The sequence below is a fragment of the Aplidium turbinatum genome, chromosome 2 (assembly GCF_918807975.1).
Source record: "Aplidium turbinatum chromosome 2, kaAplTurb1.1, whole genome shotgun sequence".
Taxonomy (NCBI): domain Eukaryota; kingdom Metazoa; phylum Chordata; class Ascidiacea; order Aplousobranchia; family Polyclinidae; genus Aplidium; species Aplidium turbinatum.
The window spans coordinates 45,670,671-45,689,028 of NC_137473.1; the positions used below are offsets into that span (position 1 = coordinate 45,670,671).

The 18,358-nt window shown below is 38.2% G+C and overlaps 1 protein-coding gene across 1 annotated transcript in view; it reads right to left on the reverse strand.

The window, feature by feature from the left end:
* Positions 1 to 12,686, reverse strand: part of LOC145764337 (uncharacterized) — an 82,891-nt gene extending 70,205 nt beyond the window's left edge. The window contains exon 1 of the mRNA XM_082575954.1: positions 12,044 to 12,686. Coding sequence (XP_082432080.1) covers positions 12,044 to 12,686 — 643 coding nt within the window. The remainder of the gene's footprint in view (positions 1 to 12,043) is intronic.
* Positions 12,687 to 18,358: the final 5,672 nt, after the last annotated feature.

Below are 18,358 nucleotides of genomic sequence, written 5' to 3' on the forward strand. Positions count from 1 at the left end.
GCGAACAGGATAAAGATCCTTTTAAAAAATAAAGTGAAATGGCTTACACGTTTAGAAAAAGCGACGTCCCTAGGCTAGACCTGGAAGTTGACAGAGGCGCTTCTTTCAACGCTTGGGAGGAAGAATGGAACGCTTATGTAGCAGTGTCTGGGTTAGCCGCCAAAGATAATCTTACAGTTTACAATGTACTAAGACTTTCGTTCTCAAGAGAAACCGCCAACGTCGTTAGCAACTTGGAGTTGAGAGAAGACGAAGAGAAAAACCCTAGACGTATCATAGAAGCATTGAAAGCCTATGTGAAGGGGTCTATAAACGAAACTGTGGAGCGCAGAAGCTTAAAACAACGCCTGCAGGGACCGCAAGAGTCTTTCGATGACTATTTAGTATCGTTACGTGACTTAATGAAAACGTGTAATTACTGCAATGAAGAATGCGCAAACAAAGCCTTGAGGGATCAAATCGTGGAAGGAATTCACGCTGAAGAGACCGTCGAAGAGTTATTGAGAGAAAAGCCTTTAACATTGGACAGATGCGTAGTAATTTGTCGAGCTCGCGAATCTGCCCGTCGGCAAAGAGCAGACCTTACATTAGATCGAGTAAACCACGCTTCGGCCTACAAGCGGAACAAAAGAAATTTTACTCAGACGGCTAAAAGGACAACGGCGAGTAAAGAAAGCTTAACTTGTAGCATGTGTGGCCGCCCGTGGCATAAAACTTTAAAAGACTGTCCAGCTCGCAATAAAACCTGCTTTAAGTGCGGCAAACTTAACCATTTCTCGGCTCAATGTAAGAACCACATGGCAAGATCTGGTAATAAATTGCAGTTACTAAGCACTAATAAGGCAGATAAAGCTCTAAAATTGATGACGTTTCAAGAAACGACGCGTTCACTACGTGGAATCGGTAGCGCACCACGAGTAAATTTGGAAGTTAGGTCACCTAATGGATCGGCGAAAATCACCGTGCTGCCGGACTCAGGAGCGGATATCTCGGCCGCCGATGAAACGACCTTACGTTTGCTCGGAGAAGACGCACGGAACATGGGCCGTGCCACAGCACCAAGAACTATATACACAGTCGATGGATCACCACTGAAGGAGATTGGACAGCTCAAGGTACAGCTGACGCTGGGTGAGGTAACTACTGAAGACATTTTACACATTTTTCCTTCTATTCCAGGCGGCATGTTAATCTCGTGGAGAACAGCTAAAACTTTACGAATTCTCCCATCGTTTTATCCTAAGCAGATTAATAGTGTATCACGGAAACCAACGACGAGCACTACACTGGAAGACTTGGTCGAAGAATTTCCAACCGTCTTCGATGGAAAGATCCGGGTAATGAAAGGGGAAGAATTTCGCATCAACATAATGGATCAAGCGCAACCATTTTGTGTGAGTACCCCTAGGGTGGTGCCTTATGCTTATAGAGATAAATTAAAAGAAGAGTTAGAGCTTCTGGAATCTCAAGGCATTATAAATGCCGTGACGGAACCTACAGAATGGTGTGCACCTATCGTCGTCGCACCAAAAAAGAATTCGGATAATATTAGATTGTGCGTTGATTTCTCCAAGTTAAATAAATTTGTGCGACGTGAACGTTATACATCTTCCTCGCCGGCTGAAGCTGTAGCCGACATTGATGCAGAGCAAGCACGTTTTTTCACAACATTAGATGCTTTAAAGGGTTACTACCAGTGTCCTGTAGAAAACAATAGCCAACTGCTAACGACCTTCATCACTCCATTTGGCCGGTACAAATTTCTACGTGCCCCATTTGGTATTTGCTCAATCTCTGAACATTACAATCGAAGAATGGATGAAGCCTTCTCTGGATTAGTCAACTGTCGAAAGGTAGTAGATGACGTTATTATATTTGACTCTAACGTAACCGATCACATCAATAGAGTAAGAAAATTTCTTCAAAGATGTGCAGAACGAGGGATCTCTCTTCATAAGGATAAGTTCAAATTTTGTCAACAACGCATTAAGTTTGCTGGATTCGAACTATCCCAGGAAGGCTATAAAATTGATAGCTCCTTGTGTAATGCACTTAGTGATTTCCCAATACCTGCTAACGTCACTGACTTACGTTCGTTTTTTGGTCTCGCTAACCAGTTGTCTAGCAACAGCAAAACTGTAAGCAAGTACTTATTGCCTTTAAGACCTCTGCTTAGCAGTAAAAACGAATTTATCTGGACTCCGAAATTTACTGAAAGTTTTAAACAAGCGAGAAAAGCGTTGTCTGAAATCCCACTTCTTGCTTTTTACGACGTTAACAAACCAACGCGATTACAGACTGACAGCTCGAACAGTGGTTTAGGCCTTTTACTTCAACAATGCAGTGACAGCACCTGGCGTACGGTTCAAGCCGGATCGCGCTTTCTGACGGATACAGAAACTAGGTATGCCACAGTCGAAAAAGAAATGCTGGGTGTCACCTGGGCGATAAAAAAATGCCACAAATTTCTTGCAGGCCTGCCTCATTTTGACGTCATAACTGATCATAATCCTTTAATTTCGATTTTAAACCACAAGCGTTTAGATGAAATCGAGAATCCACGGTTACAGCGCATGAGGATGAAGGTCATGGAATACAACTTCACTGCTCACTGGCAAAAAGGTGCATCGAATCAAGCCGCCGACGCCCTGTCTCGTAGCCCCGTGTCGGACCCAACACCAGACGATAAAATAGCAGAAAACGGTATCCAATCTATGCACAGGTTTGCAGAACTCAACGCTTGCGTAGATTTAAATTTAAGGCTTGTCAATCTCAAGGAAGTCGCATCAAACGACCAATGTTATCGCCAACTAAAGCAGATCATCGTTGATGGGTTCCCCAATTATAAATCTCAATTGTCTAATACGTTAAAACCCTTTTGGAAGATACGACATGAATTATCAGTTGACAATGACTTTATTGTGTATGGTGGTCGATTATTCATTCCGAAAAAACTTAGACGTGAGATACTTGCTAATTTACACGAATCTCACCAAGGCGTTACCCGTACCAGGGAACGCGCTCGTTTGGCCGTTTATTGGCCCGGCATAGACATTGAACATTGAAACCGTAATTTTATCGTGTCAAAAATGTCAAGATGACCTCCCCTCGTTGTGCAAAGAGCCAATGGTGTTGAGAAATCAACCCATTCGCCCTTTTCAGGAACTAGCGATTGACTTAGCTGAATTTAATGGACAACACTATCTAATTATGGTAGATTGTTTTACAGACTGGCCGTCAATTTATTTCATGAGGCATAACACTACGTCTATTGTGATCATCAAAGCTTTACGTGACTATTTTACTCGCACTGCAATACCAGATGTTATTTGGTCTGACAACGGACCCCAATTCAAGTCTGAGAAATTCTCCAAATTTCTTCATGAATGGGGCGTGCGGCATCGTACTTCTACTCCAACCTATCCGCAATCTAATGGGAAAGTTGAAGCAACCGTGAAGAGCATGAAAAAGTTAATTCGTCGTTCATGGACGCATCGTTACCTCGACGAAGATCAACTAGCAAAAGCTTTGATGCAGTATCGAAACACGCCATGTAGGAAGAACGGATTGTCACCTGATCAGAAACTGTACGGACGACCGACTCAAGACACCCTTCCAGTACATCATCGGGCCTTCTCTCATAAATGGAAGAGCGAGATGCAACAAGCTGAAACGCGAAAAGAGATGTCCATTGAAGACACCAAAGCCTACTACGACAATCGTGCTCATCGTCTTCCTGAATTCCCGATCGGAACTCACGTCGCAGTACAAAATTCGAACACCGGACTGTGGGACATTTATGGGAAAATAGTCGCTGTGGACGACTACCGGAAATACACTGTTAAAACTGCATGCGGCCGATTGTTAATTAGAAACCGCAGATTCATTCGACGGAGAATATCTGCGTCTATCCCCTGGCCCATCGAGCCGCCGGACAATGTCAGACCTTCCGCTAGTGTCAACGTGGACTTGCCTGCTCGACCGCGCAGACAGGTTAAGAGACCGAATCGACTTATTGAAGATCCGAGTTGGCCTTAACCTGCCTGGTGGAATGTATTAATTTTGGTGTTGTATTTTGTAGTGTCATTGAACTTAAGGGGGAGGTGTTGTAGTATTTGCAATAATATGCTGGAAGCACTGCTTGTTGCAATCAGCGCGAGGAATGTCCGATTCTCCAGAAGCTACATTCTTGCGCTGACTGCAACGTGTTTATGTTAAGTTTAATCGGTTCGACTTATGCACTGGTAGAGAGCACACGTGTAATTCTTTTCCCTCAGTTTTCGCAAATAAAAGGTATCAAACATTAGATGTTCAGATGTGAAATTACATTAATAAGGAAGGTAGGAAGCTCTTTTCTGTTTGCGATTTTTCACACATTTCTAAGATTTATCCAGAAATCAGTGCATGGCAAAGTTATTATGGTGAACATCGAAGTCTTACACCAAAACTAACCACTAGGTTAGTTTTGCGTAGCATTTGCAGGTCTCTAAAAACCAACTCTACTTGTGCGTACTGTAAATAGTTGGAATCTTCAACTCTTGCTTGTTGTCGATGAGACCAATCAAAGAGGACCGATGCAGATCAAGTCTTATGAATCGCGTCACTGGGTGATGTATGAAAGGAATCTAGTGTCAGTGGTACACCATTGTGTTCCAGATATTTTTCATCCAGTGTGCTGCACGAATGTATGTCTGCTAGATGTATGCATCAATTGAAACGCAACTGGTGCAAGGGAAGTCTTGACCAGCCGCTTAAAGAGATGGCATACAAAGTTTGCTACTTCATAGTTCCTCTCGGCGAAATGCAGCCGATTGAAAGCGTGAAAGGATTGATGAAAAGTTTGTTGGAGGTATGCGCATTCGTCCAGTCATAATGCACAACTCTTCACCAATCGGGACCGGGCCTACATCCGGTGAATGAAGATTTAGACTGAAAGGCAAGAGAGCCAATCTTGAAAGCCAAACAGGAGTTCTATAAAGGATAGCGCAGTGCGGCACCAGGCATGTACGAAGCAGTCCAATTGATTCGCAATTTTAACACACAGCTGATCTATTGGTTTCGTTTACAACGTTGTCGCAATGCGATAATAACAGATAAAGCGAAATGCGATAACACTCAATTGCAATTTAGAATGATCGACACAACAAAAAACATCAATGGTTCTTTATCGCGGTCTTTTGACATATTTTCTCACTGAATCATATCAAGTTGTCGCCTGATGTTGGTGAATTTGGAATCTGTAACACTTGCAAATGACACGTTTCCTGAGATCCCTTCCTATTATATGTCTGTACGGAATTTCCAATTTTGCCTTGTAGAAAAACGTTTGACAGCTTACTTTGGGAACACAGAGATACAGTATATCTAAACTACTTAAAAACCCACCAATTTAGATTAGTCTAGATCCACTGAGCTAGAGTACTACACCAAGTGTTAAAAACAAGAGCTATTTAATTTTTAACGTTCTCTCTCAAATTATGTCAACAACTCCAAGATAGCATTTTGTGTTAACGTGGAGAACGATTCTTCTCTTTGTTTACTTACAAGTGCAATCACAATCGATATCAGAAACAGTTTTGTTTTGCGACTCACTTCCACAACAATGAATTAGAATGGCTTTGTCAAAAAATGTGAATCGTTGGAAAGTCCAAACTGCTGCAAATAGTCGGCTGCTTTAACGTCGGAGCTCCGTAAAAATACGTCTTTAGCTTAGACAAGCACAACAGTTGGTCTTAAGTTCTACGCGCCATTTGTCAGAACTTCCTTTTCATAAGCAAAGACTATTTCGACCACATTTAGACGTACATTATTCCAATGTTGGCTTGCGTTAAAGTAATCTGATAAATGCTGATTTTTCCTTTTACTGAAAAAAAATTACACGAACAGAATTTAACCTTTGTTAAGCTAAAAACTGTGCAATACAAGCTGCAAGGCCACTTCAAGGCATTCAGAAAGCATAGAAAAATCGGCATACTGTTTTCTGTGTCGATCACAACACATATAGGCCTACAACTTTTACAAGCAAGTAGCTACAATATCAAAGCATAATTTCAATTGGGCAATCTTTCGTATACAGTTTACTTCGCAAAAAGTTATTCATTAATCTGGGAAGATCTTAATCAATAGGCCTACACCCAATAAATTGCAATGATTCAATGTATAAAAATGTTTGAAATTTTACATCGGTTTGCTTGTTATCCAACAAAGTTTTATATTTACAGCATAGCTTTTGACAAGACCCAGATGAAGCGTAAGCCAACAACAGAGTCGTTGAATTAGCCGCATTTTTTCCCCAAATATGTCGATAAAAGTGCTGGAATGAAGACCTTTCGTACCCACTGTGCTAACACAACCAACAATTACAAAACACTCAAAAACAAAGCAAAAATCTACCAATATACGCTCATTTTAACTAGTCTCAAAATTCAGTATTGCTGATCTGAACATTTTGTAATACCTTGACATTTTTTTTAATAACTCCTCATAACTGGGTAGTTTTGCACTCATTACTACAAATATCTTAACGCTACATTCTAAACCAGGCTTAGCAATGCCGTGCATCTCAATCGATCTTCCTTATCCTTGCGCCCTGCGGCGGTGCTTAGCTTACGCTTCGGTTGTTCAAGCGTGACCGTCAATATGACGTCACGTCAAAGGCATGTTACACTTTTTTTAAACACGATTTCAAGGATTGGGTAAAATAGAGATAAGTTTCGTAAGACTGCAGCGTTAGACAACATTATGTTAACGTGAAAATTAGCCGACAAATCAACTCTGCACCTTGAACAAACGGCTGGAGCTTGAAAGGGGACTACTCAGTTTGTAGGAATTACAAGAAATAAGTTTTTCTCATTTCAATGGCTGCAAAACAACAATTTGCTTTTTTTAGTCAAAAAGACTTTTGTTACGAAGTTGACGTCTCTAAGCGTTTGATCAACGTAAAAACTATGCCATTTTTTTCATGACGTAAATACAAAACAATCGGTCACTTCGCATGGATATCCAGCAATAGGGAACCGCAAGTCGGATTACTACACCACATAGCTTCGTTTTCTGCTATATATAGGCTAGCAGTGAAGTTTGAAAAACATATTAATTGTTTTATGATAAATAATAATAATCCAAGCAGTCCGGACAAAAGAAGTTGTTTTTCTTTCGTTGTATCAACGTCACAGAGTTGATTTCTCACTGTTGTTCTTTTCTGAAGCTTGCACTGGTGATAACAGGCTAAATACCACGGCTGCATAGTCAGACCAAAAACACCCCATACCAATATTAGAAACTTTAAAGTCCTTAAATCTTTGATAAAGGCTGTTTAAAACACAAAATATTGTTTCTAAGAATATTTTGCATTCATTTCGCTTTTTCAACTTTGATTAGGTGAAAAATTTTGTCGTTTTATTTCGAACCACTTTTCATAAAATAAATTTCCTTGCATTTATTTGAGAAAATTATCATTTTTTATCATTCTTATTCCACAGCCCTGATTTATACAGAAGGAAATCTCAAAGAAGACATAGCGTGAAAGCGAATTTATCACAACATGGGATTTCATATGGAAATTTTCAAATAATAACAAGACATTATGGTGAGGCAATAATGCAGATAGTGTAAAAGATATATCATGTTAAACACTTCACATAACTATTACCGGTAATACACACGGCTTCAAAAATCTATAAAATAATCAAACCTATCCTATGCGAATACAATGAGTTACCAAAAAGTGACTTCAGCGCAAAATTTTGAAACAGATCGCTCGCATTGATTTTAGAAGAGTTCACGTTGGAGCAAAGTGAAAGGGTGCAATTAGCAAGTGCTTACAACTATCAGTGTCACTGCCAGAAGAGGACATCCATTAAATGCTTATCTATTTTAGATCAATATTTATCTGATGACATGAAAAATTTACCGTGGTTAAATAAATACTCGACAGATAATCACATCATTGCTACATCGCATCAACATATTTCTACATCTGCTCAACATGAGCAAGGGAGTTTAACACAATCCATCTTTGAAAGTTTGTAACAGATTAGCTCAGCTAAAAGCTATTCTATGTTACAACTTATATTCTATGTAAGCACACGCGGTTCTGAGAGGAAAATACCGTACAGTTTGCAATTTGTTTATTCTAGAGATTATGAAGTAGGGTTGTGCAAATGAACGCTTTGATTGAATGGATAGGTTGGACTTTATGAATCAACTCTTTAAACACTTCATCTGTGCAGTTGCTGACAAAGAAGTACCTAGATTTGTAAAGTTTAAAAAAGCTTTTTTTGTTATCGGTTTTAATAAGTAACAATTGTTTTTGCTGGTTTTTTAATGGAGATAAATAGTTTTCTTACCCAAAGATCAAACGCAAACAAGTCAAGTTGCAAACAAGCTAAAGGCGTACAAAAGCAGAACTTAAACATTATGACTAGTGATCTAATCTCCAACATAAGCAGTTCAAGTTGTTGGCTATCCGAATTAGTTTTACATATTTTACATAAAGATCAGTCTAATAGGTGGCCTAGGAGTAATATCATCTCTACCCACACGTCGCAACACGGAGACAAGTTAATCTTGAAACACGGCGCTTTTATCCGTAACTTAACGACAACAAAGCAATACGCGAGTTATAATACTCTCTTGTTTACACTTTTTGAAAATTTGAATAGCCAGACTTAATCGTTCTATCTGCATCATGAAAGAAAGATTATGTACTGCTTGAAAATAAGTACAGTAGATTATATACAATGCAACAACCATACTTTAGAAGCCTTCTTTTGACGCATTCAAATATATACAAAACAATTTTAAAATTTTACTTTGGAATAGACACTGATCCACTTTAACAATTTCAATCGCAAAAATATAAAAATGTACAATGTTGGCCAATGCTAAATCTACGTCTAAATCTTTGTGACGCCAATACGCTACGATTGTGCAATGGTTAAATATAACGCCATCAGCAATTATTCAAATCCTTCTCTGTAGAAACAGATATCATTGTAATCACTGCATGGCCAACTTTGAAGCTTTTTATATTGTTCGTACAAAGGTTAGGTTGAATAAATCAACCCGTTGTCATGGAAACGACATTACAAGAATGTTACAAAGATATAACCGTTTGATCATTTTTACAATACAGCATTTTGCAACGTTAATACAACATAAACCGTTTACTACGTTCCACTGCGGGGGCTACGTGTGTTAATCAGGTACGTTAAAACTGCGGATGATTAACTACTCGGTTCAACTGAAGATATTGATGATCCTTGCAAAACCATATGCAGTGTGATACGTGGACGTGTTTTATGTTGTTCGCAATCTTTATTTCAACCTTTGTAAAGATCTGATTGTTTTACATAGGGTAGAATAGTTGATAAGAAAATTATAACCGACTATCATTGCTGTTTACTATTTTTCGATTTCTGGTTGGCATCCCTGAAGATTGCTAAATACAGCAACCACAAAAAATACATCCAATCTCCATGGCAGAAACTTTAGCTCCAATAAATGTTTCAAACAGAACGTCCAACAAGGCCGTGCGTAGTCCTCTTTCAAAGGAAACAGGTTTGCTTTTTTTAGAAAGAGCAATTGAGTCACACTGCTGTATTGCTTAGCCTTACAGTGGAGCTCAATCAGCCCAACCTAGTAAGTTGTTGGGCAATTAATGCAAACTCTTTCTCGCTCAAAAAAGAATACCTATGATGATAAGGATTGATGACGCATAAAAGTATCATTTTTTACAATGGTTTGATTGATCTTGATTGAAAAAAAATTGCAACTTTTTTCTGTGACAAGTACAGGTTGTCAAATCTGCTTTCTTGTGCTTGATGAAATTTCAAAAAGTTAATGTAGGTATCATATGTACCATGCAAAACCATGAAAGATCTAAATTTAATTCACGATTAACCAAAATGGTTAGACGAATCAACAAAATTGGCATTGTTTTCCTCCAGATATGTTCTAAAATACACCAACAATTTCTTAACGCGAATGCCATCAAAGCACATTTGGCAGATAATACTGATGATTAGTAACTGCAATCTGCAAGCCTTTGAAACAAAAACAAAATAAATATTAAGCTTTGACTGGATGTTGAAAATTAAATGCTTAAAGATATTTTCTCATTACGCGGTTCACAAATTAACCCAATAAACAAAACCACGAAAGGCTTTTACTTGGATTAACTGAAAGCAAAAACACTAAATATTGCCAATAATCCATAGCTTACATCAGTTGAAAACATACCTCAATTTCAAATTTATTGTGAAATATTTGCGCTATTCCACGAGGATATGGAGAAACAAAACAAAGCAAGCAAAACAAAGAGATATAACAATGAAAATTATAAGATAAATTCATTTCACAAGGACAGTAAGCTATTGCATTGCAATCCATTGCAGCTTACAATCACACACATGCGAGCATAAAGCCTTCTTTTGAACTAAGAATTGCCGATCTTGAAAAGTGGGTTTTAATCACAAACAATAGCTTACGTGCTTCAGAAGAGTGTCAATAAAGTAATGGCACAGGTTTTGTCAAATGACCAGATTCATGTGTTATCTCCCTTGTACGAAATTCATGTGAAATGAGGAATTTTTACTATGAGTTACGAAAATTTGTACCGGTGTCATAATGTGCGCAAGACTGCAAAACGCTCCTTTGACACCAGCTAGCGGCTTAAACAATCCGTTTTGCAGCCCTCAAGACAGGTTTATGTGTGGGAAAGTAAGAAACCATATCCGTCCACTTTTGTTCTTCGAAACACCAACCGTTTTCCTCAACGTGGTAGAAGAGTGGCAGCAACATACGATCCGTATGTTGGATAAATGACCCTGGATACGGAAAAGACTCAGCAACTTATCCCAAAATGTTGCCCAAGCGGTCTATTTCGAAGAGCAAAGATGTGAATTTTCAGACACTGGTTAAAAGTGATGTATTTTTAGTTGTACTTTACAAATGCGAAAGATGAATTAAAAAGCGGAAAGCGAATTGAATCTTTTGAAAATTGGTGTTGGAAAAGAAGGTTCTGTGTACTTTATACAACAAGAGTAACTAACAAAAACATCTGAATGAAACTAAACCAAACATACGCTTGGAAAATAATCGTTACCCAGAAAGTGTCATAACTTGGCCACATAATGAGAAGATATCACTTCAAAAAGTTACTATGCTTGATTTGGTCAGCGGAAAAAGAAGGGGACGTTGAAGAACCTGATGGAGCGACACCGGACTAAACAGGGGTGAGCTGAAGAACGGAGCTTGTGGAGAGGAGGATTCATGGCACGAACGAGTGTGTGAATTTATTCATATTTTAGGGTTTTTTCATATACTATGGTTAAACTATTACTTGACCAATCATACTGCTAGAGGTGGAAGTGCACAGTACGACTGGAGCATCGACCGAAGTAAAACATTCGAATCTTTTTATAATGATTAATGTTTGACTTATTGAAATTTCCAAATCACTTGCTCAGGAGTTCTGAGGAAGCAGTTTCTAATTTTTCTTTTTATCTGAATTTAGCTACATTACTGCACTATCCCATCGCCGTTTGGTAGTTACTCAGAAAATGATTAAAATCTAAGTGGGCAGAATACAAATCGAAAGTAGAATGAAAGCTAAAACCGCCAAACTGTGTAACGGTATCTCTGGCGTCGACTCCTACCGGTCACGACAAAAAAATCTCCCCTCTGGTAAAGAGAAAAAAAAGCACCAAACCACTTATACCCTGGCGGGAGCGTCAGAGCAGTTTGCAACAAAAATATTTTAAAACGTTTCGCATTGACGCAAAATTCCTTGCCTTAGTTTTACTCCGTTTCAATTCCGAAACAAAAGTAATATTGTTACGTCGTAAATTCGAAACGATTTGCAACTACGATATTCAAGCTACGAAATGCGCTCCATAAAGAGAATTTGCATGAAGAATTTAATTTTGTTACAAGCAAAAATCATTAGGCCTAAGCTATGAACAGCTTAAAAAAATAATACAAAACAAAAAGCAAAAAGTTTGTTGCGTATCTTAGTTAGGTAAAATCCGTACAATCATACCTGACTTCATGCAGACTGAACTTCCAACATGAGATGCAAGTTGCGTTGTCAACATAAGCTGCCTTAGGCTGGTAGGTTCAGTATTGCAATGACCAATGTTTCCGTTACTGACATTTCTAGACACTCGGTCTGTTATCGGAGTCATGGTGAATACTTGTTGCTTTTCTGCCTTTCGCATAGTTTTTTGTCTCTCGATCTTTACTTCATAAGGGGATTGATAAATCGGTGAAATTTCAAATTCATTTTCTTTCATCACATCATCGTCTGTTGACGTCGTTTGTACGAATGCCCACGTCGTTGACTTAGAATTACTAAACCGAAAATTATCTAAAGACTTGCTGTTGTCAGACTCAACTGGAATACGACGCCTTGGCTTTGGAACTGGCTTTTCTCTGCTTTTTAAAGTAGGCCAGCTAAACTTAGGAAGCTTCCGCAGCTGGTCATGACGGGTCTTCAGAGGTGCTGACGTTTGAGTGTCGTCACGTAACCATTGTTTATATTTCGAATGACACACTGAGTTGTTGCTTTTCGAAAGGCTAGCGCAACTGCAACATTGAACGACAGGAGATGTTGGACTTGTGCTTGTGAAGGATGACGGCAAAGAAAGAGGTCTACCGTTTGGTAACTCGTCCACACACTCCATTACATTAAACAGTTTGATAAATCATTAATAAATTGTAATTCCCTAATCATGATCATGCTGAAAACATAATGGAATTGTACGTAATATTAATGCAATACACTTTTCACACAGCTAAACCTTGAAATAAGCATGTAACGAAAAGTCTTCTGAAAATTGAATGAGGCTGTTCACCAGGCATTAAATTAAATGATAATGTTCATTTTGAAATTATTTGAGAGTTATTGGAAATTTGGTATTCTACTACTCAGTAAAGTCCCGGTTGGAAACTGTCTTGCTTCATCGAGGAAATATCTCTGTATTTCTAACGCACCTGCAAGCTTAATAAGCTGTTTAAATATCATATGCTCCTCTGGAGAGGGGAGTCAGAACATGTTGCATTATGAAGATTGACGACAAACATTATATTGACGTCACATGGTGGGAGAAGAAAAGTAAGAAACTGGCGTCGCTTGATTTTCGAACTTGCTAACTCAATTTTCTCCTATGCCTCCATTGCAACTAAATTGCAAGACGTGCATTTTTCTACCTCAAGTCAAAAGGTAAAATTGACCGCGGGCAGTAGGGCAAGCAGTCAATGTATAAAGCTAAATGTAAACCTGGGCTCTTTCTTTGCGTCAAAAATACTGCACATAAATAAAAAAAAAAAAAAAAAAAAACGTGGCTAATATCTATTTCGGCTGTGGGTACCTTCTTTCCCACTGCGTATCTGCTCAAGTTTTGCCGACTGCTTTTGTGGACAGAACTTGTCACAAATAAAAATGTAACTTTGCTGGGTTGTCACCTTATTGCGCTGACGTTTAAAAGAGATGAAAGGAACGACGTATCAGTAGCTCACGGAACAATAGCACACATTGTTTTTTACACAATCTCATTTGAAATTATGTATCTAAATATAACAAAAACTCTTGCCAACCAGACAGCAAAATCTGTCATTTTACATTTATTCAACGTCTGCAGAAGTTGAATAAATGTAAAAATGGCAGGTTTTGCTTTCTGGGCAGGCAGTTGTTCCTTGCGCCTACATAAATTCAACGCATTTTAATGTTAAATAACATGAAATGCGTTCTTCTGGTGCAAACTAAGCTGAACTACCACAAGATGTATAATTGTATAAAGTGATAATCTGCCTTTTTCCGTCGTTTTGAACAAGATTATCATCTTATACATCTTGCGACAATTCAGCTTAGTTTGCACCAGAAGAACGTACTGTACATCATGTTATTTAACTAAATGCCTGGTGAACAGCCTCATTCAATTTTTAGCATTGTGATGTTTGTTATACAACTAAATGCAAAAACGTATTCATCTGCATGATGTCAGAATTTGTAACAGTGTGGGTTTTTCAAACCAATTTCAAAAGCGAATATCTTCGCAATGCCGGTCTAGTTTCACTATAATCTGCTGAGCATGAGATGCAGATATAAAAATTGCAAGACTAGATGTAAATTTTAAGTTGTAAAACTATTTATAGCCTCATCAGTCAACTCCTCATCAGGTTTACAAGCAGCAAGACTAAATAATCTACGCAGGCAACAACAAAAAGGATTTATTGTCTCAATCAATCACTATTTTATTGTCAACCACAAGGCGACAGCAACACCTGGTGGACAGCTGAGCAGAACGTTTTTAACGCTATTGTAACATAGTTTAACCAAACATTATTGGATCAGGTTACTTAAGTGTTAGAAAGTGTCAAGAGAAAGTTAGTGAAAACTATTTGTGTGCGGTGGGCAAATTCTATATAAAAGCAGTGTTAAATTATGCAGAAATGATAGCGCAAAAATATGTCTTTTGCAAAAATCTGATGCTTAATCAAGAAGACCATGGTTAAATAAAAGACACTAGTTTTAGGGGAGTCTGTTCGATCATGTCCATGAACTCATGTCTCGATTGCCATAAAAGATATTGCGAAGGAGCGATCTTCCTGGCGTCAGCACTACCTGACCTTGATTTGGGGCCCAAGAATCTCATTGGTAGCCTACCGGGCCCAAAATATCCTCTCAACGGCCCTGATGAAAATGTTTCCGACGTGGCTTACTATTTCATAAGAAACTACTACACAGCTAGCAAAGTTGCTATTTTAATAATAAGTTTTCGTAGTATTCTGATTCGAACCTTTTTTTCCGCAATTGAAAATGCATCGAAAAGAAAACCTTACGTCTTACGACATGTAGCGTTTTCAATCAATATCGCATAAGACTGAAGTGATGATAACTAACTAACTCACACTGACTAAGTAAACAAAAAGAACTTAAAGACGATCAACCGCTTCAACGTTGCCTGGCGTATGGCTTCTTGTGTGCGTGTACTTACCGTATTTTAATCTGATGTGTACTTCAAGATTTTGTGCTGTGACAGCCGATGACATTGCTATGTTTGAAATGTCAAATCCTTCACGATTTACTACAAAGCACTGGGGTAGTTCGAAGAAAGTGGTCACGTCACTAGGTCAAGTCATGATAGTAGGCTACTGTTCAAGCACTTTCTTCAGTCAGCCTTGAACAAACCTTTACTACCACACCAAACACCGCACCGCACACGTTCATTTAGCATTTCAGAAGTTTGGATCTTAAAAAGGTTTTTGTCTACGCCTAAGGTTTTCAAGCTAATGTGTCATTTTAACGAATTAAATGTGAAAAGTTACACTTTTAATGTAGCTCTAGCCATTCAAAACCTGCAAAGTGTGAAACAACCACCATTTGCTGAGCTCAATACAAACTTGAAAGAAAAGAAAACCTACAACCAGCCTTAAATCTTTGACTGAATGACCAAATTAACAACATCGAAAAATGTTTTTCATAGAACCTCTATTGCTCACTTAATACCTAGTCACTGCATAAAAGTAGCTCATACTTTGTAATTGTAAGGTTAGTCAGTGGTTTTGATTTTTTTGCGGTAAAGCTTCATAATCTGCCTGCCTCAATTTAAAATTCACCAACAAAATCGGTGTGAGAAATATTGTGTGAAAATAAATTGTTTTGAGAAACTTTTACCACGAGTTTGATACACCTTTATTGCAAAACAAACCATTAGCAATGAAGAACTCATTCTTTGCATTAATGTCGCCAGACGTTGATGAGGCGTCAACTGACAGAAATTACTTTCAACAAGCTTTGAGTGGTTGGAATTCTATGATTCAAGAAAGCAACCCCCTCGATCTTTCTCAAGCTTAAAATACCAAGTTGCAACAGAGCTGATAAAACAATTCTTGGGGCATTCAGTTACAAGGAGATTTTTGGAATAATGCACTTTCATACAGCTTCGACCTTTTTGACGAATTTCAAAAACGTAAAGCATCTCTAAGCTATGGTATTCAGCTCGATCTGTTTCTTTGGTTCAAATCATCCCATCAAATTTGAAAAATCCACTACATAAACATTCCCAGACAGCAAATCAGCCATTTTTATTTTGATTCAACGTCTGCAGAATCAATGCAAAAGATGACTGATTTACCGACCGAAACATTCTGTACAACGCTGACTGTCATAAAGCCTGCTAGTGAGGACTGCGATGTTCAGTAACTTCTCTGAACCATACAAATAATCTCGAGAACACTTTCAAGACCTTGCGTAATTCAGAACTATTCACTATGCATTCCAATTACACTTTCGGTAATAATTAATTACAAGTAGGCTTGGAAGGTATTTTAACAGTCACTTTGATGAAGCCACGTTTTGCTGGGTTGCTAACTTTACAAAGAAGCGAACGCAGCCAAGTACAAAAGCAGTAAAAAAAACGTTCTTCAAAATGAGCTTCATATATCTCTTAGAATAGAAAAAAACACTCACCAAGATCAATTCTTTTCTTTGCGTAAATGCCAAAACTACTCAGCAAAAGACACTGCTATTGTTGTTGGCCATTTCAAATGGCATTGTTTGTCATAATCTCCCCACAATTCTATTCAGACAAGATCGTCTGGATGCTATCAACCGTGGCAAAGTCAATGTCTGTCAAACAGAAAATACCTTGTGTAGTTTTTTGCCGTTTCTTAATAAAAATTAGATTGCTTTATCCTATCTCGAAAGTGTTGCCAGCTTTTCTTCGAAGCTTATGTCTAAATACGTATGTCAGTGAGTAGGGAAGTTCTTTAGCTTTTGTTAAATTTATCAATATATTTTCTTACTAAATTTTAAAGCCCAAATTAATAATAAGTTTCTTGAAGCCTCTTTCACCTTTAATGATGACTAATATAGTCTTACGCTGCTTCCTGTCTGTTGTGGAATATATTTGTACCGGTTTATTTGTACCGTATACAGTACTATTCTCGCAACAGACGAAATAAAAGGTTTCTCTCTCTCTCTCTCTCTCCTCTCTCTCTCTCTCTCTCTCTCTCTCTCTCTCTCTCTCTCTCTCTCTCTCTGACCCATAAGTTTATAAATGGTAATGGGTCATAAACAATTACTGTTTGTGCACGCGCGGTTCAAGCAGCCGCACAAAAGCACAATTCAAAATGCTGTCACAGATAAGATTTATTGCAGTCGGAAAAACTGAATCTGTGGTGCTTTATTGTTCAGATCTCAAAGTATAACTGTGAGAATTCTATGAAAATAGAGACGCAGTGCAGCCTATTTAGTGTGGCACAGGTTAGTTCTGTAAACGTGCGACAATTCATCATTGAGCAAACAGACTTTCACCAGAAAAGCACTTTTCGCAAACACTTTCAAACATTCCTATAGGATATTACGCAAATAGAAGTCAGTACGAACCACTTTTGATCTGCAAATTAACATTAATATAACATTGTCGAAAGTTTAATGTGGGCTATATACAAGTCATCAAATGTCTATGAAATAAATAAATGTTCCAAATCTAATCAAATCTGTGTTACATCTTCATACTTCAGCCTATTTCACACACAAAAATTAAACAGTATGACAATGACGTAATTGGTAATCACCTTATGAAATAGAAATTGGAGTGTCATAAAATTATCTTTGTCTGTTCATTAAAGTCTTTTGATGCGTTTTACTGCTTACTGCATTGTAGCCTAAGATTAATATTTTGTCATAAAAAAGTAACTGTGAGTAGATGTTTGTAGGTCGTAAATTTGAAATAAAATTTGATAAGCAACGCAGTAAATGATATGGCCGATTGATAGGGCGGGCAAAAGAATTAAGTGCCGGAATGTAAAGTGTGAAAAATAGTGCATATTTTAAATTATTGTTTTAACTTTCCGTTTATGGACCATTCTTGAGCTTCGTGGTCACAGAAACGTAGAGTAGACCCTAATAATCATTCGCTATCTCCGCTTGCAGCAGATTGCGCATCAACATGGGTTACTTGACAGGGCTCCATGTGATTTTATGAGCCGTACTACTTCCATGCTGGCTCAAGGCAGATTGGAAGAGGGTGATATGTCACCAGATTATTACCCGATTTATCCTCACTGCGTTATACAAGAAAGAACACAATCGGTACCCTTTTTAAAGTCTTTGGTATGACCCGACCTGGAATCGAACCCAGGGCTACCAGCACCAGAGCCGAAGACGATAACCTGTTGGCGGTTAATTTCACTCTTTTCCCAGATTCATTTTTTCAAACACATTTTGAAGTGCTCAAGTCATCGGCATCGCAAAAGATCACAACCGTGTAGGTTGAGCCCTAGACTTAATTAAAGTTTAATTTCCGAGCAAAATGCGAATTATATTGACTATTGAGCATGTGTCGTGACC